At 55.7% G+C, this 21,603-nt stretch overlaps 3 protein-coding genes and 1 long non-coding RNA gene across 5 annotated transcripts; 1 reads left to right on the top strand and 3 right to left on the bottom strand.

Moving 5' to 3' along the window:
* Positions 1-1,357: 1,357 nt before the first annotated feature.
* MRPL20 (mitochondrial ribosomal protein L20) lies at positions 1,358-6,854 on the bottom strand. The gene is made up of 4 exons (XM_047869181.1): positions 6,695-6,854; positions 6,495-6,605; positions 3,151-3,228; positions 1,358-1,755 (listed from the first exon to the last, which is right to left on the bottom strand). Exons 1-4 carry the CDS (start codon positions 6,779-6,781, stop codon positions 1,582-1,584), a joined length of 450 nt encoding a protein of 149 aa, XP_047725137.1. The 5' UTR covers positions 6,782-6,854; the 3' UTR covers positions 1,358-1,581.
* Positions 6,855-10,863: 4,009 nt separating this feature from the next.
* On the bottom strand, positions 10,864-14,432 carry ANKRD65 (ankyrin repeat domain 65). The gene is made up of 4 exons (XM_047869182.1): positions 14,127-14,432; positions 13,472-13,692; positions 12,795-13,329; positions 10,864-12,287 (listed from the first exon to the last, which is right to left on the bottom strand). Exons 1-4 carry the CDS (start codon positions 14,202-14,204, stop codon positions 11,847-11,849), a joined length of 1,275 nt encoding a protein of 424 aa, XP_047725138.1. The 5' UTR covers positions 14,205-14,432; the 3' UTR covers positions 10,864-11,846.
* A 211-nt stretch (positions 14,433-14,643) lies between these two features.
* On the bottom strand, positions 14,644-18,029 carry LOC125171925 (uncharacterized). 2 transcript variants are annotated; one of them, XR_007154501.1, is made up of 3 exons: positions 15,357-18,029; positions 15,080-15,226; positions 14,644-14,674 (listed from the first exon to the last, which is right to left on the bottom strand). It is a non-coding gene; the product is annotated as an uncharacterized LOC125171925 (long non-coding RNA). The 2 variants fall into 2 exon arrangements; XR_007154500.1 differs by lacking the exon at positions 14,644-14,674 and having other exon boundaries at positions 14,881-15,226; positions 15,357-15,529; positions 16,792-18,029.
* On the top strand, positions 16,944-19,049 carry TMEM88B (transmembrane protein 88B). Its single transcript, XM_047869184.1, has 2 exons — positions 16,944-17,219; positions 18,186-19,049. Exons 1-2 carry the CDS (start codon positions 16,944-16,946, stop codon positions 18,444-18,446), a joined length of 537 nt encoding a protein of 178 aa, XP_047725140.1. The 3' UTR covers positions 18,447-19,049.
* Positions 19,050-21,603: the final 2,554 nt, after the last annotated feature.

The following is a 21,603-nucleotide window of genomic DNA, read 5'->3' as shown; positions in this document are numbered from 1 at the left end:
CTGGGGGCCGCCCACGGCTGTTTACCACACACCCATGCTCCTTTATTGAGATGCAAAAGCAAAGGCAGGCAGCTCTGACGCAGCAGCTCACTGCACACGCAGCTCAGCCCCACACACCAAAGGGCCCTGTGTGTCCTCCACCCTGCTGTCTATTCAAAACCCACTTACTGACTAGCGCACATTGAGCACCCTGGGTGCAAGAGACCGTGAACAACTCAGCCCCGCACCTCCAAATGGTCCGGTGGCCTTCATTAGACACCAAGAGCCAGGAGGAGGGGCCTGTTAGGCCAGTACAGTAACTGAAGCCAGAAGAAATGCTGGCCTGTAGTTAAGATGAAGTAAAGTGGACAGATTCAGGAGATCGCCAAATGGTAGGCGGTCAGGACTTGATTGGTTCTCTGTGGGTCTGGAGGTGGGTGCTGAGTCCACAGGAACCCGGAAGGACTTTCAGGGGACTACTAGCAAAGGATGGAAGGCTCATCATGGGAACATTAGGAGTGGGGGCAAGGTGGACGCCCAGTCTGGGTAGGCAGGTGTACATTGCCAGGTAAACGCAGACAGCCGCTGCTACTGTGGGCCTGAAGAACTCCCCTGGGCTGGAGCGTGTGGGAGGGTGAGGCAGAGGGCAAAGGGAGACTGCGTGGGAAGAGGGGAGGGAGTCCATGGTCCTTGGGGGTCAAGTGCTGACTGTATCTGTTGGATTTTGGTTCCTGATGGCTTTGGTGAGAGCTGCCTACGCCTGATGGGGCCGACTGTAGACCCAGTGGCAGAAAGCAAGAGGTGGAGATGAGAGCTGGCCAAGAGGGGAATGTGAAATACATGCAAGAGAGGCTGAGGGTGGCGTCTGCTCACCAAGAGGGTAACCGGAGGGACCTGGGCCTGAGCAGAGAGGCAGATACACCTGCAAGGCAGCAGTCAGCAGTGGACGGACATAAGGGACGTGCAGAATTAGAGCTGCGGTGAGTTCTTCCTCATCAAGGTAGCTGGCATGTTGGGAACCTGTTCTGGGCTTGACTTTGTGCTTAGGGAGAGCCACCCAGCTTGCTGCTCTTACGGGGCTGGAGAGTGAGGAAGCAAGCAGGGAAACTGAAACTGGCACTCAGGGTGGCCCAAGAGCTGAGCACCATGGTCCCTGCTGGAAACTGAAGACAAGGGGAGGGCTGGAAGGGTAGAGGACAAGGTTAAGCCTGGGCAGGGTCAGAGTGGGGTTTTGAGGCTTGAGTTCTGAACAGACTACCCACAGGAGATCTCAGGCTCCGAGAGGAAGCACAGGCTCAGTTGAACCCCTCAACCTGGCAGTCTCCCACGGGGCACCCATAGCACGTGTGCTTATACCAGAGAACACAACTCAGAACACTGAACACCACACCACACAAGCTTTATTTATCTGTCTCAATGAGGGAAGAAGGGGCCTTACACGCCTTTTACTAAAATGCAAATTAATATAATTGCTGATCACACACTGTTGACAAGTAGTTTTTAGCTCCTATTTTAGCTGCTGTGATCATCAGGGGGAAAAACCTTTTCCTAAGACACTCCGCTGCAAAGAGCATGCAGAAAGCATGCATGTCGGAATCCCGCTCAGCAATCCTGCATCACTCTGGAAAATACGCCTTCGGGCTCTTTCCCATCCCCCAGGGCAGCAGCAAATCCTTCCTGTCGCCTCCTTTTGGCCAAAGCAGCCAAAGATTTAAAAGTCTTTGGTTCATAGATGGCTAGATCCGCGAGCACTTTCCTGTTGAGCTCCACCTGGCACTGGGAAGAAAATCAAATCCTGTGTCAGCATCGGAAATGTGTTTCAGTGAAAAGCAGCAAGACTGAATGCAGCTGAGAGTCCTATGGTCTCTGCTGCTAAGCACATCCTGCATGGCTCCAGGGCGGCCTCTGTCCTGGGACACATGGTCTGTTTGAGGAGGTGGAGAGCACAGGGCCAATCCTATCAAAGCAGGATGCTGGAGGATAAATGTGGACTAGGACAAGGGAAGGCATCGCTGCAAGAGGTGATGTACGTGGACAAGAATGCTGGCACCCAGTCCTGGTGCCAGCCGTGGAGTTAAGAACCTTGTTTAGGCAGGCACCTGGGTGACTCAGTTGAGCGTCCAACTTCAGCTCAGGTCATGATCCCATAGTTTGTGAGTTCTAGCCCTGCACTGGGCTTACTGCTGTCAGCGAGGGGCTAGCTTCAGATCCTCTGTCCCCCTCTTTCTCTGCCCCTTCCTTCGCTCACACTCCCTTTCAAAAATTAAAAAACAGAAACCAAACTAACAAAAACCTTGTTTAGGGTCAACGGCCATCACCCAGACAGAGCTATGACTGCTGGCCTGGGGTAGCCCTTTAAGTCAGCTTCAAAGAGGATATCACAATTCTCATTCTACGATGAAATGGGACACAGAGAAGTACGTGAGATGGGAGCACGGAGTCAGGAACAAAACCAGGCATTCTCAATTCCCACCTATCGGGTAAAACTGCAGGTGACTTCTGAAAACTGACGAACTTGAAGAGCAAAAGAAAGGATAATCCTGCGGATCAACCCAACTATGCAGGGGTGGCTCCTCCGCTACCTGGGCCTTGTGTGCCTTGGGCATAGTCCGTCCTGAGCCTTAGCTCCTTGTCAGTAAAATGGGGATGTCACGCATGAGGATCTTTGCAAAGCACCAAAGGCAGGGCGTGCTACACGCTAGACGCACCACACCCAGTCCCCTTTAAAAAAAAAATTAAATGCAAACAAAAGGAGAGGGATTAGCATAATCACTAGATTCAACAATTACCAAGATTTTGTGACACATGGTTAATCTCTCCTGCCCAAGACCACCACCCTACTGTTTCACACCAGGAGTTTCAAATTCATCTGCTTCCTCATCGGAAATCTTTCAGTGTAAAACTCTGAAGTTACACTTTAAAGTAAAGCCAAGTTTTCCGCTGCTTCTCTTGATGGGGAAACATGAGGGCTCATGTCCTGGTACCACCTGCCCTACTTCCAGTTCTGCTACCAGCCAGGCAAAGACGAAGCCATTGCGAGGAGTCCCTAAACTTGCCAAAACTCCAACCTGAGAACTCGGCAGGGGGCTGACACTCTGCTGCCCGTCGTACTGGACCACACCAGTTGGGCCACTTTCTGTAGATCTCAACAGACCATGTCCTCAACCGTACCTTAATTAAATTGACAATGAATGCTGGGTACTTCAGGCCATGTTCCTGGGAGGCAGCTGTAATTCGATTAATCCAAAGCTGAAATAAGAAAACATCGAGATGCTTAAGAGCTAGTTAGTTGTCCAGGGGCGCCTGGGTGGCTCAGTCAGTTCGGTGTCTGACTTTGGCTCTAGTCGTGATTTTGAGGTTTGTGGGTTCAGGTCCTGCATCAGGCTCTGTGCTGACAGCTCAGAGTCTGGAGCCTGCTTCGGATTCTGTCTCCTCTCTGCCCCTCCCCCACGCGCGCGTGCGTGCGTGTGCTATGACTTTTTTTTTTTAATTAAAAAAAAAGAACTAGTGGCACGTGGGTGGCTCAGGCAGCTAAGTGTCTGACTTCCGTGGTCATGATCTCATGGTTCGTGAGTTCAAGCTCCGTGTCAGGCTCTGTGCTGACAGCTCAGATCCTGGAGCCTGCTTCAGATTCTGTGTCTCTCTCTCTGCCCCTCCCCTGCTCGCACTCTGTCTCTTTCTCAAAAATAATAAACATTAAAACATTTTAATAAAAATAAGATAAAATTTAAAAAAGACCTGGTTGTGCATTACCTCCACAACTCCCAGCAAATGTTCTGAGTCAACTAAAAGTCAAAGTAAACTTTTTTTTGCAAAAGTAAATAGGAAAATTGCGGTGCCTGAGGGGCTGTCACTTAGGCATCGGACTCTTGGTTTGGGCTCAGGTCATGATCTCACAGTACTCCCAGTACATGAGTTCAAACCCCATGTTGGTCTTTGCACTGATAGCAAGGAGCCTGCCTGGTATTCTCTCTCTCTCTCTGCCCCTCCCCTGCTTGTGCTCTCTCTCAAAATAAGTAAACTTAAAAAAGATTAAAATAGAAAAGCAGTGCTTTCTATTCAGGCACACTGGGCTGTAGTACAGTCAGCCAGCAAAGGCTGATGCTCCTCGTTCAAATGCAAGCTTCTAAGTGATAAATAGGAAAGTCCCACAGTATAAAGCACTAATTCAATACACATTTTTAGGCCCCGAGAAGACAAAAATGAGCAAAAGATTCTGTGGCAGACACAGCTCAGTGTACAAAAGATACACACCGATGAGCTACAACAGCCACTGAGATCAGTGCTACCAGGTGGGGATGAAAAACTTGAGGTGAAAGCTTCACGGAGGGGGATGGAAAACGGTCTTGAGGGAGGGGCAGGGGTGGAGGGAGGGAGAAGCATCACAGAGGACCCTCCTGGCAGGGAGCAGCAGGGTAGGTTCCAGGCACAGCAAAAGGTCTGAAAACTGCAGGGAAATCAAGGCTGGTTAGGTTCAGAATGATCTGGAAGGTAAGTCAGAGTGATGTGGAAGTTTCTGCATCAACAACAAACCTGGTCTGTTAAACAAGGGCTTGGATTGTGGGGCAACTGGGTGGCTCCTTCAGTACAGCAGGCAACTCTCAACCTTGGGGTTGTTTTAATCCCACGTTGGGTGTACCGATTACTCTAAAAATAAATCTTTTTTACCTTTGCTTTTGTTATTATTTTTTTAATCTTAAAAAGAGGGGGGATTAGATTCTTAAGGCATTCTTTACTCAATCTTAAGATGGTACTCAAGTCCATTTTCTTCTTTTACTTCAGTGGTTCTAAAGTTTGAACGTGCATCAGAATTATTAGAGGTGTGTTAAAACAGATTTCTAGGCCCCACCTCCAGAGTTTCTGATTCAGGGGGTGCGGTGGGGCCTGCGAGTCTACACTGCTACCATGTTCCTATGTGAGGCTGCTGCGGTACCGGGCCCCCACCCCACGAGGAGAACCTCTGCTCCCATGAGCAGCAATCTGGCCTGGCCAGAACCCACAAGGTCACGGGAAGCACCACCTTACCATTCTGAGAAAATAAAAGACACAAAGAACAGAGCTGGGATGCAGAGGCCACTCCTGCACACCAGGCCATCATGTGCAGGGATAGTCTATCATGCTGTGATCCTAACCTACAGTTAATGGGGCATTTCCGACTCTAAAGGGTCAGTTGGGACGCCTGGGTGGCACAGTCGGTTAAGCGTCCGACTTCAGCCAGGTCACGATCTCGCGGTCCGTGGGTTCGAGCCCCGCGTCGGGCTCTGGGCTGATGGCTCAGAGCCTGGAGCCTCTTTCCGATTCTGTGTCTCCCTCTCTCTCTGCCCCTCCCCCGTTCATGCTCTGTCTCTCTCTGTCCCAAAAGTAAATAAACGTTGAAAAAAAAATTAAAAAAAAAAAAAAAAAAGGGTCAGAATTCTCCCCTCTCCCTTCTTCATTCAGGCAGTATTTGCAAAGTGTTCGTGATCTAGGCGGGAGGTTACAGAATTCAAAAGAACACAAAGCTCCCTCCTAATACTTACATTTGGGGGCTGGGAGCAATAACCAATCAAGTCAAATTTGTGGTATATTGGATGCTAAGTGCACGAGATTTAGGGACGCCCACCGCAGGCAGTGAAGCGGGACCCAGGACGCAGAAGAAACCAACCGTAAGTGCAAACAGCCTGTGAGGAAGCAGGCTTGGCCTCCTCCAGATGCGCAAGGGAAGCCAAGAGTGGCCCCGGGGCAGGTGAGCCACACGGGGCAGGTGTGGGGGCAGGTGAGCCACACGGGGTGGCCAGGGACAAGGTCTCAGTAACCAAGTCGGCCTGGGGGCGACTTTCATTAGGGGTGTGGTGAGAAGCCACCACAGGGTTTTAAGCAGAGGAGAGATGGGAGCAGTAGAGACTACAATGGTGGCTGGTGGAAGGAGGGAGAGGGGCAAGGCGGCTTTGACACGGGCCCAAGTGGGAGTGGGTGGGGAGAAGGTGAGCTCCCGGACATCCCAGATTCGGTCCGTGGGGTGGCCACAATTTGCCGGGTTTCGGACGTGGAGTGAGAGAAACAGGAGCGCCTGGGGGGGGCTCAGTCGGTTAAGCTTCCGACTTGGGCTCAGGTCATGACCTCCCGGTTCCGAGTTCGAGCCCCGCGTGGGGCTTTGCGCTGACAGCTCAGAGCCTGGAGCCTGCTTCGGATTCCGTTGTCTCCCCCTGTCTCTGTCCCTTCCCTGCTCACACTCTGTCTCTGTCTCAAAAATAAACATTAAAAAAAGATCTGAAGCGAGAGAAACAGAAACGAGGAGTCCGGCGGTGGTACTGAGGGCGGAGAAGCCATCCCCTAAGGCGGGGTGGGGGGTGGGGGGCGGAGAGGGTCAGGACCCAGAGGCCTGTCTCGCTGGGTTCGAAATGGCTCTCAGACGGCGGAGAGTCCAGCCTCCTCCCTGCAGCGACCGCGGCTCTCCTGGCGCCACGAGGAAGGGTTGGGAGGGAGGGAGGGAGGGAGGAGCCGACCAAGCCTAGCCTCCCCGGGCCCGCGCTTACTGTCCTCATGTTCCGCTTCTTCAGTCTTCGCGCTTTCGTGCATTTCACAAACGCTCTGGTCACCGCTCTGACCGCCAGCCGGTAGCACCGATTCTTCCTTCCCCGAAAGTGCTGGGTGAAGAAACGGAAAAGGAGGCTGGTCAGCGCGCCCCGGGCCGGGAGGAGACGCGGCGGACGCGGGGCGTGCGCGGCCGACTCACCCGCGCGTGCTGCAGCACCTCCCGGACCCGCCAGTAGCGGTCAGTGAGGCGGCTCCGCAGCCACAGCGGCGCGCCGAGGAAGACCATGGCACCCACCGGCCGGCGCCCGCGCCCGGCCGCGCACGCGCCGCACCGCCCTCGGCGGAAGCGGTGGCCGCGCCCGAGCGCTTCCGGGTCGGCGGCCCGGCGGGGACTTCCGGGGCGCCGCGAGCGCTCCCAGAGCCCCCACCCGCGGGCCGAGTCTTGTGCGCGTTCCCGTGCGTGACAGTTCGCGTCGCTGGGGGCTCGGACGGGCTGCTGCGGAGCGCCCTCCGCGCGGGCTGGCTGCCGCCGAGGGGGTGGGGCTCCCAGTCTTTACAGGGCAGCGCGTCGGACGCGGAAGGGGCGGTGGAGAAAGGAAACGTTAATGGTTCCACTCGTAGGAACTGCCCAGAATAAGCGGAAAGGTGGGAGGGTGGAGTGGGGGGGTGGGGATGGGGAGTGGCCGCCCGGGGGGCACGTTTTCCTTTTGGGGTGATGAAACGTTCTGCAACTGGATACTGGTGACGGTTGCGTAATGTTGTAAAGATGCTAAACGCCATGGAATTGTCCACTCTAAAATGGTCAAAATGGGTGCTCACTTCAGCAGTACATATACTAAAATTGAAACGAAATGGTAAATTTTATGTATATTTTACCACTATATTACCATTAATTTGAAAAATAATGAAGTGGGGGGGGGGCAGAATGGGAGCATGCAGTTTCTTTGTAACTTAAAAATTTTTTTAATGTTTGTTTTTGAGAGATAGAGAGAGCGAGCAGGGGAGAGGCAGAGGGACACACAGAATCCCAAGCAGGCTCCAGGCTCAGAGCTGTCAGCACAGAGCCCCACGCAGGGCTCCAGCCCAACCAGCAGCCAGCCAGATCATGACCTGAGCGGAAGTCGGTGCTTAGCTGACTTAGCCACCCAGGCACCCCTTCCCTTTTTTTCTTTGTAACTTTTGAAATTACAGAAAAGTTGCAAGACTACTTCTAACTCCCCAAGGTATTTTACCCCATAGTACCAACTGTTTACAGTTTTTTCAAATTTTTTTTCATTTTTATTTTTATTTATTTTTAATTTTTTTTTAACGTTTATTTATTTTTGAGACAGAGAGAGACAGAGCATGAACGGGGGAGGGTCAGAGAGAGGGAGACAGAATCTGAAACAGGCTCCAGGCTCTGAGCTGTCAGTACAGAGCCCCACGTGGGGCTCGAACTCACGGAGGGTGAGATCATGACCTGAGCCGAAGTCGGAGGCTTAACCGACTGAGCCACCCAGGCGCCCCTTTTTTTTATTTTTAATGTTTATTTTAGAGAGTGTGTGTGCGTGTGTGAGCAAAAGAGGGGCAGTGAGAGAGGGAGACACAGAATCCGAAGCAGGCTCCAGGCTCTGAGCTGTCAGCACAGAGCCGGAAGCAAGGCTCTAACCCATGAACCGTGAGATCATGACCAGAGCCAAAGTCAGTTGCTTAACCACCGTTTTTTCCATTTTAAGATTATTCTTCCTGGGAAGAATAACTCCTGGGGCGCCTGGGTGACTCAGTCAGTTAAGCAGCTGACTTCGGCTCAGGTCACGATCTTGCAGCTTGTGAGTTCGAGTTGGGCTCTGTGCTGACAGCTCAGAGCCTGGAACCTGCTTGGGTTCTCTCTCTGCCTCTCTGCCCCTCCCCTGCTTGTGCGCTGTCTCTCAAAAATAAATAAACATTTAAAAACTTTTTAATTTGCATTCATTCGTTGGAGCATTCATTGTTAATTTTGTGACCCCATCGTTCTTCCTATAGTTATTGGCACTCTACTTAAAGAAGAGCTTTCCTGGGGCGCCTGGGTGGCGCAGTCGGTTAAGCGTCCGACTTCAGCCAGGTCACGATCTCGCGGTCCGGGAGTTCGAGCCCCGCGTCGGGCTCTGGGCTGATGGCTCAGAGCCTGGAGCCTCTTTCCGATTCTGTGTCTCCCTCTCTCTCTGCCCCTCCCCCGTTCATGCTCTGTCTCTCTCTGTCCCAAAAATAAATAAACGTTGAAAAAAAAAATTTTTAAAAAAGAAGAGCTTTCCCCTTTGGGAGGGGCAAATTTAAATAGTGTTAGAGGGTGCAGTGAGAGAGTAGTGTTAAGAAGGAAGTGACTGATTGAGCCAAGCAGACATCTGTGGGAAGAGTTTGCCAGGCAGAGGAGCCAGCAGGTTTAAAGGACTAGAGGCAGGAGAGCACCTGGTAAGGTCCACAACAGCAAAAATGTTGGGAGTGCTTGGCTGGCTCAGTTGGTGGAACATGTGACTCTTGATCTCATGGTCAGGAGTTTGGGCTGGGCCCCATGTTGGATGTAGAGATTAAATTAAAACTAAAACAAAACAAAACAAAACAAAAAACAACCAATGTGGCGGGGGTGGGGCAAATGAGAATCCCAGGGACCCCTGAATCAAAGCGAGCAAATCAGAGGCAGGAGATGGAAGTTGGTGAGGATGTGTAGGACCTTGGTCATGTAAGGACTTTGATGTTCTGGCTACCATGCTGCATTTGGGATTCCTCACAGCATGGTGGCTTCAGGGCAGTCATTCCCTGCATGGTGGCTGAAGCGCAAGGTGGTGCGGATGCCTTATCGCCTTCTTGCCCACCCTGTAGGGCCACACAGCATCATTTCAGCAGTACTCTGGCAGCTTGAATAGTCACAAAAGTTCACTCAACGTCAAGGGGCAGAGGCACTGACTCCAACTCTGGATGGTAGTGTTAATATTAAAAACAAAATGGTCAGTTTTACCAGCAAAAAAAAAAAATAGGTTTATTTGAGAATAGAAGAAAATTACAATCCGGGACAGGGAAACTACTGGAAAACCTGGAGCGACAACCACACGCGACTGGTTTCTAGAGGAAAGTGGCAGTTGGAGGAACTGTTGCAAACAAAAAGTCCACCGGAGTAAACTGAGAGTTTGAAGTATAATGGCTTCTCATTGGCTGAGCTGTTGCTGGGGAGATGAGAAAATCCTTTTTTCTTCAGCTGGGGTCATGAAGTAGCATCTACCTGCAGAGTCCCTCTCTTCTTGTTCGGTCAGCAGTTGAGGAGGAGTGGGAGGTCTGAGAGCTCCCCTGACCGAACCTCCTAACTACATTTTAGTGAGGTTTTCTGTTACTAATTTTCGTGGGAGAAACATGGAAATCACATTGTAGAGAGAGTATGGGAGCTGGGTGAGGTTACTAGGGCATCTGAACGCGTCAATATGACACATTTGTTTTTCACACTCGTGAAAGGTGAGGTCATTACGGGCATCATCCAACTTATTAAATAATCTCAGAGCCGCCGTTTTGCAAACAGACTGCAGGGAGACAAGGGCTCAAACAGGGAGACCGGTTAGGCTCGAAGCTGGCCTGGCTGGGGCAACATGACGTTCCAGGCGAGGCTTGGCCATGGTAGACACAGTGGAGGAGGTCAGAGGCAGTTGGGTGCCCAGTGTGCTCTGAAGGTAGAGCCCACAGGCTGCGCCGGCCAGCCGCGTGTGGGGCCATCCTGCACCTCTGAAAACCATCTTCACTGAGGATCCTGAAGACGTCCCTCCAGCCCCCCCTTCCCCCCTTCTCATCTCCTGGGTGTCTGCCCTCCTCACGTAGTAAAAAGCCTACCACCCACCCTCCACCCCAGGCCTAGGTGTCACTAGGAGTCATTGTTATTTCCGTCTCCCTGGCCCCCCATGCCCAACCTGCCAGCAAGTCCAGGGGCTCTTCCCACAAAACCAGTCTGATGTTGAGGCTTATCCCACCCCCGCTAACATGCCACCATCTCACTGGTTTCCCTGTATCTTCCTCCCCCAGATACAATCCACTCTGTACATGGCAGGCTCCTGAGCAGATCAGACCACGTCGTAGTCACACAAATTCCCTCAAGGTTTCCTGTTGCCCTAGATGTAAATCCAAACACTTCCATGGCAGGGGCACTAATTTGGCACAACTCTCACTTTGCAAAAATGAAATCTGTCCTATAAAGCTGTTCTCTCAGGGTGCCTGGGTGGCTCAGTCGGTTAAGCATCCGACTTCAGCTCAGGTCATGATCTCATGGTTCGTGGGTTCAAGCCCCAAGTCAGGCTCTGTGCTGACAGCTTGGAGCCTGGAGACTGCTTCGGATTCTGTGTCTCCCTCTCTCTGTGCCCCTCCCCAGCTTGTGTGCTTTCTCTCTCTCTCTCTCTCTCTCAAAAGTAAAACATTAAAAAAAGATTTTTTTTGAAAAAGATGTTCTCTCAGGAAAATTATAGTTTTAAATCGAACAATGGTGGTGATTTTTCTATGAGGATACAGAGGTGGAGAGTCAGAGACAAGCGTCCCTCTGTTTCCATTGTACCGCAGGAGTTTTAATTTATGGAGACGGCTGAGTGATGACAGGGAGAGGCTGATGCCATTGAAAGTACATTTCTTATTACCTGCATTTCCTGAGAGAAGAGGGCACACCGTGCCCTACAGGGCCGCAGGGAGAGGCACCAGTGTCCTCTGGAGGCAAAAGCGGGAGCAAGGGGAAAGCTCCGGCCAGAGCCTTTATTGGGGTTCCCACAGGAGAGGCAAGGCAGGGCAAGGAAAGCAGTTTAGAATTGACTGGTTGGATAATCCCAGTGGTCGTTGGTGCATGGGGCCTGTCCCTAGTTGACAGGTACCTGACCCTAGATAATTTAGGACAGGGGGAATATCAACTGAGTGTGGAGAGAGGACAGCAGTTCTGAGTACAGGCTCGATCGCAGGGGAGATGGAAACAACTGGGGCCATTAGTTCGGCCCCGTAATACATGGGTGCCAACAGACAAATATCGGATCTAACAAAACACAGGAAGATAATCCCCATGTACAGAGCAGCTGAGAGTGACAACCCCATGATGGACCCAGGGGACACTGTCAGGTTTTAGTCAAATCTGTTGCCACAACTCAGTCTCTCTGCTAACGAGTGCTGCAGGGGTGATGTGCCCCCTAGGGGGCAGTGGGGCAGTCGGGCAGTCCCAGGCCCATTACTGGAGCTCAAGCCACTGCCCCCCTTCTCTTCCAGGAACCTCTCAGCTGTCCTCCCCTCTGTCCAGGCAGGCAGGCTCGGCCCAGAAGAGAGGAGCCTGGCACACTCAGAAGGCTGTGGGAGCCTGGAGCCTTCTGCCCAGCTCAGGGCCTCTGGGGCTATGTGCCCCTCCCACTCCTACTCTCTGCAAAGGGTGAGCAGCGCCTGGGGCGGGCCCCCTCGGACACCAGGTCCCGGACCACCTCACCCCACTGTGTCCTCAAGGTGGGGCTAGCCCCTCGGCTCAGCAGGAGCTCTGCGGTGGGGCCGTGGCCGTGCTCCATGGCAAGGTGAAGGGGGGTCTTGTGGAGCCACCCAGCAGCATTGACCTGCGCTCCCCTGTCTAGGAGGTGGCTGGCAACCTCTGCATGGCCTCCCCGAGCGGCGTGGTGCAGTGGCGTGAGGCCCAGTGAGTCTCCAGCATCCAGCTCCGCTCCCCAGGCCACTAGCAGCTGGACAGCAGGCAGGTGTCCACCAGCAGCAGCCCTGTGGAGTGCAGAGCGACTGTGCCTGTCCTTGAGGCTGGGATCTGCCCCACGGTCAAGCAGCACCTCCATGTCCTGGAAGAGGAGGGAAGGAGAGGACAGGGACTGGCCCGGGCAGGTGAGGGGCTGGGGCCACACAGCTTTTGTCTGACCCACACCTCATCTGGCCTCCCCGACCTAGCAGCCTCTTTCTCAATGCCGCTTCCCCGCTTGGTAAGAATGAGCCAGCACCTCTGCCGGTCTGAAGGGGCTCTACTCCAACACATCCACTTGGAACTTCTCAGCCAAAACCCAAGACTAAGCAGCCGGCTGCCCCCCTCCCCGCTGCCTAGGGACCCGCCGGACTCAAGCACACTCCTGGTGCTCAATACATATTCGTTGCTGCCGGTCACCAGAATAAAGTCCGCATGCCCTCCCCGCCCCCAGGCGTCCTCCCCGGGCTTCCGAGAGACACGCAGTCAAGGCTGCCTTCAGGGCCCCGGCAGCCCCTCCCCGCCGCCCCTCCCGCCCTCCAGTCTCGCTCGGTCTGTCCGGGGGGGGCCCGCCTGTCCGCGCCCTCCCCGCAGCCGGGCCGGAACGTACCTGCGTGCGGCCCAGGCTCGCCGCGATGCCGAGCGCTGTGGCCCCCGCGCCGTCCCGGGCGTCCACCCGGGCCCCGCGCGCCAGGAGCAGGCGCAGCGCCGCCCCGCGCCCGGCCGCGGCCGCCACGAGCAGGGCGCCGTCCGGGCCCGCGCCGCCCGCCGCCAGCAGCAGCTCCAGCACCGGCAGCCGGCCGCCCGCGGCCGCCCAGTGCGCCGCCGTCCAGCCGCGCGCGTCCGCCGCCGCGGGGCCCGGGCCCGGCGCGCCCAACAGGCGCCCGGCCAGCAGCGTCCGGCCCAGCGCGGCGGCCCAGTGCAGCGGCGTGAGGCCGGCCCGCGAGCGCGCCGCGGCCGGGGCCCCGCGCTGCAGCAGCAGCTCCGCCACCCGCGAGTGGCCGTGCCAGGCGGCCTCGTGCAGCGGGGTGCGCCCCGCGCGGTCGGCGGCTCCCACGGCGGCCCCGCGCTGCAGCAGCAGGCGCACCAGGGGCACGTGGCCGCGCAGCACCGCCAGGTGGAGCGGGGTCCTGCCTGCGCGGTCCCTGCGGGCGGCGAGGGTGGCGTGGACCAGGGCGGGCCTGCGGGTAGAGGCGCCCTTGCCGCCCCGCCTCCCTCGCTCAGTGAAGGGGCCCCTGCCACCTCCTCCACCCCGGTAAAGATTCTCGGAGCGGCCCCGGGGCTCACCTCTCCTCCACACTGGCCCCTTGACGCAGCAGCTTTGTCACCAGGCCCGGGTGACCCCTCCACACGGCCTGCAGCAGGCACCCCCAGGCTTGTGGGGCGCTGGGCCCCTCTGTCTGGGCTCCCAGGGCCTCCTCTGAGCTCAGCTCCACCCACCGCAGTTCCCGCTCTGCCCCTGCCTCGGTCGGGTTCTGCTCCCCCGGCCGGGAGCTCCCGGAGTCCATCTGAGAAGAACAGGAATCCTTCACGGATACTGGAGGCCCCTGGCCAGCTCCAGCCCATATGTCCCCAGGCCAATATGAACTGCCGCACCCCCCCCCCCCATCTCCCCAGGGGACCGGGCTACCACTTAGCCTTCTTAAGAGTTCAACTCCCAGTTACCCCTAGAGGGAGTCCTCCCTGGGGTCCTGTCCTCCAGCTGGATATCCCCTCCATGCAGTTCCTGGGCAAGCCACGCCCTGGAGGCCCTCTCCTGAATCTCCTGGAAGTGTGGAGGCGGGGGTGTCTGCTTCCAGAAGCTGGAGGGCTGCAGCTGCAGCTGTGGGGGTTAGCAGTGCTGCCTCCCCGCCAGGCTGAGGGCCACTTCTCCACCCTGTTCACCCAGCAACTTAAGGGGACGCCCAGCCCTGCCTGCCGGCAACAGCCCCTGCCCCAGCACCTTTCCTCCCCTGCCAACCGCCAGGGCTCCTGGCCTGGGCTCCCTCCTCAGAGACAAAGGCCAGGCAGGCAGAAACATGCCCACAGCCTCTGATGTGCCCTGACAGGCCCCCAGGGAGGCACTCACACGCCTTTCCTTGGGCCCCTCCCTCAGGCCCTGCTGCTCACCTCCACTCCTGTTCACCACTGGCCAAGACGGCCACCTGTGGGGCTGGAGCTTGGCCTCTCCCCTGATTCCACGCTGGGGAGGGGGACAGGGTGAAGTGGGACCCTTCCCCCACACGCAGATGCCACGCCAGGACAGAAGACTTACCATGGATGCCAGGCAACTTGGCTGACGCTGTGGGGAGTAGGAATCCCTCGGGTCCTGGGAAGGGGCAGAGCCCCCCGACAGAAGGAGGGACCCAGGCAAAGAGATTTTCCCAAGAGCCAAGTCCAGAAGGTAGAAAGCAGTGCTGCAGTAGAGTAAGGCCTCCAGGATCGGTCGCCTTGACTCTGGGGCCCTGGCCTGAGGATGCCTTACCATCCCCGATCCCTGTCCGAGGCCACCTGTCCAGAGCCCAGACAGAAGGAGGTATAGCCAGCTCCTGCAGCCTCCCCTGTCCAGCTGCCAGCCAGAGGCAGTACAGCTTTGGGATGGCCACTCTCTCCCCGTCCCCACGCACACACTCCCAGGGATGAGGTGTCCTGAAGGCCCTGCCCCGTCCCCCAGTCCCCCACGGCAGAGCCTTGGCCCTTCCCCCACCTCCCTACAGAGAAGCCCTTCCTGTGCCAGATCCGAAAGGGCGGGTCTTTGGCAAGGAGCTGAGTGGCCCCATCTCACCCCCAAGCCATATGGACTTTACCGGCTGAGCCTCAGTCACTCTACAGATGTCACCCCCGCAAGAGAACCCTCAAGCCCCACCCCTGATTTGGAGAAGCTCGACCCTGTTTTATTTTGTCCCTAGCACTTACCGCTCCACAAAAATAGGTGTTAACTTCATTTTAAATGTTTTCCTTCCTCTTCTAGAATGAAGTCTCCGTTTGGGCACATCACACAGGCTGACAGATTCAGCCAGTAAGGAAGCAACATGCTCCGGGTGGATGAGGACAGTTTACCACCTGAGTAGTCCACAAAAGCAAGAGAGCAAAAGCTTGACAAATGGCATGGGGTGGGGTGAGGGGGTGAATGGGCACCCCGGTGCTGAAGAGCTACCCTGCACCCTGGGAGGCCTGGTGGAAAACCACATACCTCCTGAGAGCCAGATGAGCCTAGAAACTGCCTTCCCAAAGGCAGGAGTCAGTGGGAGCCAGCGGCGAGGCTGGTCCTCCCGGCTTCTGCCACCGTCCGGTCCGTCCGGAGCACTGCAGCTCATTCAGCTGTGAACTCGTGCAGGCTCGTCAGGGCCCCACACAGAGCCGTCCCTACAGAGCAGAGGCCCACATTGGCCTTTACCATCGCGTCGGCAGAGCCTAGGGCAGTCCTGGTACACTGAGGGAGCTCAGCCAGTGTTGAGTTTTTACTGCGTGAACGAATGACTGCAAGAGGGACCCGAGCAAAGGACGGAGCTTAAGAGATTAGGCAGGTACCCTCTCCACCCGAACTCTGCATCTGAACATTATCACTTGCAACATTTTTTACCCTAAATTCATTATCTGAATAAAAAAACAGCTACTGTAAGGTTTTGGTCTGTGTGTGCCAGTGAAAACAACGAAATCGCATGCGTGTTGGGCAACAGGGCTTGGCACGCGCTGCAGGGAACCTCAAGCAGCCTTCTCACAGGGACATGTCTCAGGCTTGCATTCCTTAAACCTGCGGTGCCCAATCGCTGCCGTCTTCCCCTGTCCGCATGTGTCCGAAGGGAGTGTATGCGCTGGAAAATGTTAGAAGAAACGTTGGACGTGATGAAGCCAACGGTGGGAGAAGGTGTGAAAGGGAAATGTTCGCGTCTGAGGCTGCACACCTTGTTCGTTGGGCTCACAGGTAACCTACTCGTCAGTTAGACATCAGCTAGTTACATAAGTGGGGTTTAATATGCTGAATGCTCTGCTAGGAGTTAAGAGCATTTCAATAATACTTGGGGAAATTAGTTGGGGTTTACGGAGGAGCTGGGAATACTTCCCCCCAATTGAAATAACAGAATATGTGCTCCCACTGTTTTCAGGATGGATGAGACTCCAACGCAAAGGATGCTGTTATTGAGCACCTACTGTGTTCTGAGTCCTACACCAAGCGCCTTTTTACATGCATTGCCCACATGCCTCCTCCACAGCCCTGTGGTGTGGGCACCCAGTGTTTTCCCTGTTTTCCTGAGGCTGAGAGAGGCCAACCTCATTTGGCAATGAGGACAACCAGCAGGGACTAAGGCTGGGAAGCGGTGTGGGTGGCCACCTGTACACAGCAGTAACTGATGGGGCAGTTGTCAGAGTCAAGACCTATGAACTGAAATCTGGGGGGGGGGGGGGGCGGGGATAGCTCCAAGCAGGGAGAGGGCGGGACCAGGAGGGAGGAGGGCCCCAGTGCCAGGACAGCTGTGCAAGCCCTGCCCAGAACACACAGGAGCTGGCTGGGGACACTGACCAGAGCCGGAGCTGTAGTCGCCTGGTAGAGAGAGGCCCAGCCTGGCATTGGGGAAAACTGAGGCAGGGGTGTGGCCTTGGAGACTGATGGTCAGGGCTGGACCTACCTGGACCGGGGTGCTGTCCTCCAGCTGGGTCCGCTATGGTTGCTGGTGTCTGGGTGGGAGTCTGACCTGGGGACTTAGGGCTGATGCTGGGGGCCTCAGTCCTGCCGTCTGACTACCTCCGTGAACACACCAGGCCTGTTGCCTGCGAGAGCATGAGTGAACAGGAGAAGGAAATGGAGGAGGATGAGGGAGGCAGCACTTCGGACACAGCCCCCATGCTGCCGGAAAGGGTTCCTGACGGCCAGGCCTCAGTCTTGATGTCCCCACGGTGGGTAGGCCTGGTGGTCCGAGGCCTTGGGACCCTACTGCTGCCTGGCCAGGCCCTGGCTGGACTGCTGCTGCACCTGCTGCTGCCTGCAACCGTGTTCCTGCTGGCCCTTCTGCCAGCAGCTGCCATCGTGTACCTGGGATTCCTGTGCCACTCGAGGGTGAGCTAAGCCCTCCGTGGGCAGGGTGGGGGCTGGCTGGGGCCCTTGGTAGCGGGGGGTCCTGCAGAAGTGCAGGGCCCTGGGGCTGTAGGTGAATATGCCCCTTTCCAGCATGGTCCCCTTGTCCCCAGAGACATATGTGCCCTTCCCTGGAAAGCCCCTTCTTCTTCCAACCCCCCCCCCCCACACACACACACAGACACACACAGCAAAAGAAGGGCTTTTGTTTGTCATGGGAGGGGACAGTTCCCTCCCCTTCCCTGAGGCCTCCTAGCCTTGTACCAGGGGCCACCAGGGTCTGGACAGCTGGGCATGGTGGGAAGAGGAGGGGTTCCAGGAAGAGAAGATGAAGATATCATCAAAGTTCTCCAGTCCACCCACCGCCCCAGCCACTCACAGACCCCTCCTGCCCTGGGCTGGGTTTCCCCATGCGCAATGGGCTAAGGCTTGGTCTAAGGAAGGGGGATGTAGGCAGATGGGTTCCGTGTCCTCCTTCGGTAGGCATAAAGCAGGGGCGGAAGACTGAGCGCGGGGCCACAGAAGAGAGGGTGGTACCAGCTGGTGAGAGGCACGGGTAGGGGCTCGAGGTCAGATGCCAACATAGGGAAGAGCCATGACAGAGCAGAGAAGGGAGGAAAGTGGGGATGGGACAACCGGGGAGCAAGTCTCTGAGCCTCCCCTCAAGAGACTCCTATTTGAGCCCTTACCGCTTGGGCCCTGGATCTCCCATTCTCGACTCAAAAATGCCTGGCCACAGCCAGCCCCAGTCACCCCACTCCGCCAGACCTCAGGCCAGCCTCCCAGGCCCCACCCCTCTGGTTCGCACTGACCACCATAGGCCCCCGGCCGGTCCACCTACTCCCGCCCCAGGTCGTTTATCGGGCCCCGCCCCCAAGGACGGCGCGCCCCGCCCCGTCCACCTGTACCCAGGCCCCGCCCCCGCTTGACTGGTCGCCCCGCCCCCAGGTTCACCCGGCGCCCCGCCCCGCGTGCCGCGCACTGCTCTCCGACCGAGGCGCCGCGGCGCTCATCGTTCTCGGATTCCTTTCGCTGCCTCCGCTGCTCGTGCTTGCCTCGGCCGCCCGCACCCGCCTGGCCCGGCGTCTCCGCCCGCTGCTACCGCCCCCAACTTGGACCCCTGGATCCCGCCGCCACCCGGGGTCCAGCGACCGTGGGCGGGCGGGACGCCACACCGACGGGGAAGAGCAGTTCTGTGCCTGGGTGTGACCCCCCCCCACCCCCCCGCCCAGAGGCCTCTCCAAAGGACACGACCTCCGAATCCCGCGAGGCACCCGAACTCCTCCCCCCGTGACCCTCATAAGGCGGCCCCAGGCCGGCAAGCTCGGGGTCTGCGTCCAGGTTCCATCCTCGGAAATCGCGGGCATACCACGGGGCTTCGTGCGCAGTGCTTCGAGTGGCCGCGAGATGGCACCTGACTTCCCGGAACCCAGGCCCGCCCTTCCCCAAGGTGTCCCCACCCCCGCAGTCCCCTCTGACGCGGAGAGGCTGGGAAGCCTGGAGAGAGGAGGGAGATGCCTCCCAGAGAAGGGGCGCATGGCCAGGCTCAGAGAAAGGTGGCCTTCCTGGCTTTTGTCATTGGCTGCCCTGGGCTCCTGCTCCCTCCCAAAAGGCAGCCCTTAGGGCCCCATGTCTGGTCGGTCAGCGGGCCTCCAGAGGGTTCCAGAAGTGGTGAGACTTGCCTGGGAGGCTTCCACGACCGGCCCAAGAACACGGTTCCAGAAGCTTAGCGATGGCCAGCAGCCCCAAGGCTTGCAGGGCTCAGCCTGAGATGGCGGTCAGGGTTAGCGTTTAGATAGGTGCCAGATTAAGAAAGCAGTCTGTTCTTTCTGGATAATTTTGAGGTCTTTGTCTTTTGCAGTCTTTGGCATTAGCATGTTTCTAGTCGTGGATATATTCTTACTTGTCCATTCGGTTTACACTGTGTTTCCTGTTCCTACAGATTCATATCTTTCATCAGTTCTGGAGACTTCTCAACCGTTTTCTAGGTCTCCAAGTCTGCCTCCTGGTTCATTGTACCTAGTCTCTGGGGACACCTTTCTGGCTTCACCTTTTCCCTTCTCCTTCCATGTCAGTTCTTCTCTTTCTGTTTCCACCTCCTGTCTCTGCTGCGTTCTGGGTGATTTCTTCATCTTTCAGCTCACTAATTCACTGGTTGTGTCCCATCAACTCATCCATTCAATTTTAAGTTATTTTATTATCATATCTAAAAGTCATACTTGCTTTTTTAATTCAAATCTCATCATTTTTTATGGTATCTTCATGCATGTTCAATTTTTGGATTCCAGCTTTGCTTCAATTTCTTGAACATTTCACATACAGTTTTTAAATATTCTGTACCTAACAATTCCAATTTCTTACTTTTTGGGGGTCCAAATCTGTTATTTGTTGTTTCTGCTGATTCTCATATTGTTTCTTTGAATGGACCCTCATTTTTAACTGTCAGCTCATACCTGTAAAAATTCTTTTTTTTTTTTTTTTTAACGTTTGTTTGTTTTTGAGAAAGAACAGAGCTCAAGCAGGGGAGGGACAGAGGAAGGGGAGACACAGAATATGAAGCAGGCTCCAGGCTCTGAGCTGTCAGCACAGAGCCCCATGCAGGGCTTGAACTCACAAGCTGTGAGATCATAACCTGAGCTGAAATCAAGAGTTGGATGCTTACTCAGCTGAGCAACCCAGGCGTCCCGGACTCTGTGTTTTTTTTTTAATGTTTATTTATTTATTTATTTTAAGTTGTGCCCTTTTTTTTTTTTTTTAAGGTTCATTTATTTACTTTGAGAGAGGCAAAGAGAGAGGGAGAGAGAGAAAGGGAGAATCCCAAGCAGGCTCCACACTGCCAGCACAGAGCCCAATGCAGGACTTAAACTCATGAATCATGAGATCATGACCTGAGCCGAAACCTAGAGTCAGATGCTCAACGGACTGAGCCACCCAGGCACCCTGTTTATTTATTTTTGAGAAAGAGAGAGGTAGTGGGGGAGGGGCAGAGAGAGAGAGGGAGACAGAATCTGAAGCAGACTCCATTCTATCAGCGCAAAGCCGGGCAGAGGGCTCAAACCCTCCAACCGTGAGATCAAGACCAGAGCAGGAAGTGGATGCTCAACCGACAGCCTCCACCCCCCCACCCCCACCCCTGGGCGCACCAATGCCTGTGAAAATTCTGAGGACACACCCCTCCAGAGGAGATTCCTTTTGTGACGCATGCCCCCTCTGGGCCCTGTGAGGGTCCTGTGCAGGCTTCCATAATTGCCAGTGCAGCTCTTCTTTCCTGTGTCCAGGGACGCCCTGCTTTCCCATCTGTTTCCTTTCATCATCCTGGGTTTCTGCTCGTTACTCTTCTGTTTATTTATTTCTTTATTTTTAGTGTTTTTAATCTGGGGGGAGCCTTGAACATAGATACTTCTTTGTAAGCCCAGCAGTGTATTAAAAATGTTTCTTGGGGCACCTGGCTGGCTCATTTGATAGAGCACGTGAGTCTTGATTTCGGGGTTGTGAGTTCAAGCCCCATGTTGGGCATAGATATTACTTTTAAAAAAACCGTGTTTCTTGTAATTTGTCCAGATTCTAGGGGTAGCTGAAAGGCCTTTTAAAGGATCTAGCATACCGTGTTGCCAGCAGGGCTCTGTGTGTGACCAGCAGGGGCAGAACTCAGAAGTACCCAAAGATCAGGGTTCAGGCTACAGGCTCAGGGCTCATTCCATGGCCTTGAGCAGAGCCCGGTGTGTGGCTGGCTCAGATCCCGCAGGAGTTCTTGGGGTTTTCCAATTGTTTGCACCCAGTCAGACAGGAGCCTGGCTGGCCGCCCAGCGCCCAAGGATAGCTTCCCCTGGTCTAAGTCCGCTTCCTTCCCCTCCTGCCCAGGGTTGGGCAGGCTCTGGCCAGGCTATGGAGACGAGGACTCTCCTGAGGATCCGCCTGGCCCCAGAGTCATCAAAACAACAGCTGGGCCTGTTGGGGGGGGCGGGGGGAGGCCTTGATGGAGAGCTCAGCTGCCCAAGCCCGAAGGGTTCCTAAGGTGTGTCCCAGCTTCCCAGGCCTACTCCCAAGGTCCTGCATGGCCTCTAGCTGGCCCCAGGGATGACCAGCCTCAGCCCCAGCTCTACCCCACCCACTCGCAAAAGGAGCCCCTGTGAGGGGATGTAGGAGGTTAACAGAAGGGGCCTTGTGATCTGTTTTTAGAGGACCAGTCTGGAAAGGCAAGGGCAGAGGCGCTGAGTTACTTGTGAGCCAGGCAGAGACCTCTACTTCGGGCAACACTTTTTTCCCAGGTGCCCAGGCCCCTGCCCTGTAAGAGTGTGCCTGGCTACAGGGGGCAGGGGGGAGTTTCCACAGTGCACGTGTCTGTGTGCCAGTGTGTGTGCACGCG

The sequence above is a fragment of the Prionailurus viverrinus genome, chromosome C1 (genome assembly GCF_022837055.1).
Source record: "Prionailurus viverrinus isolate Anna chromosome C1, UM_Priviv_1.0, whole genome shotgun sequence".
NCBI lineage: Eukaryota > Metazoa > Chordata > Mammalia > Carnivora > Felidae > Prionailurus > Prionailurus viverrinus.
Note: the sequence above shows the minus strand (reverse complement) of the source record. Positions and strands in the feature narration are given on the sequence as shown.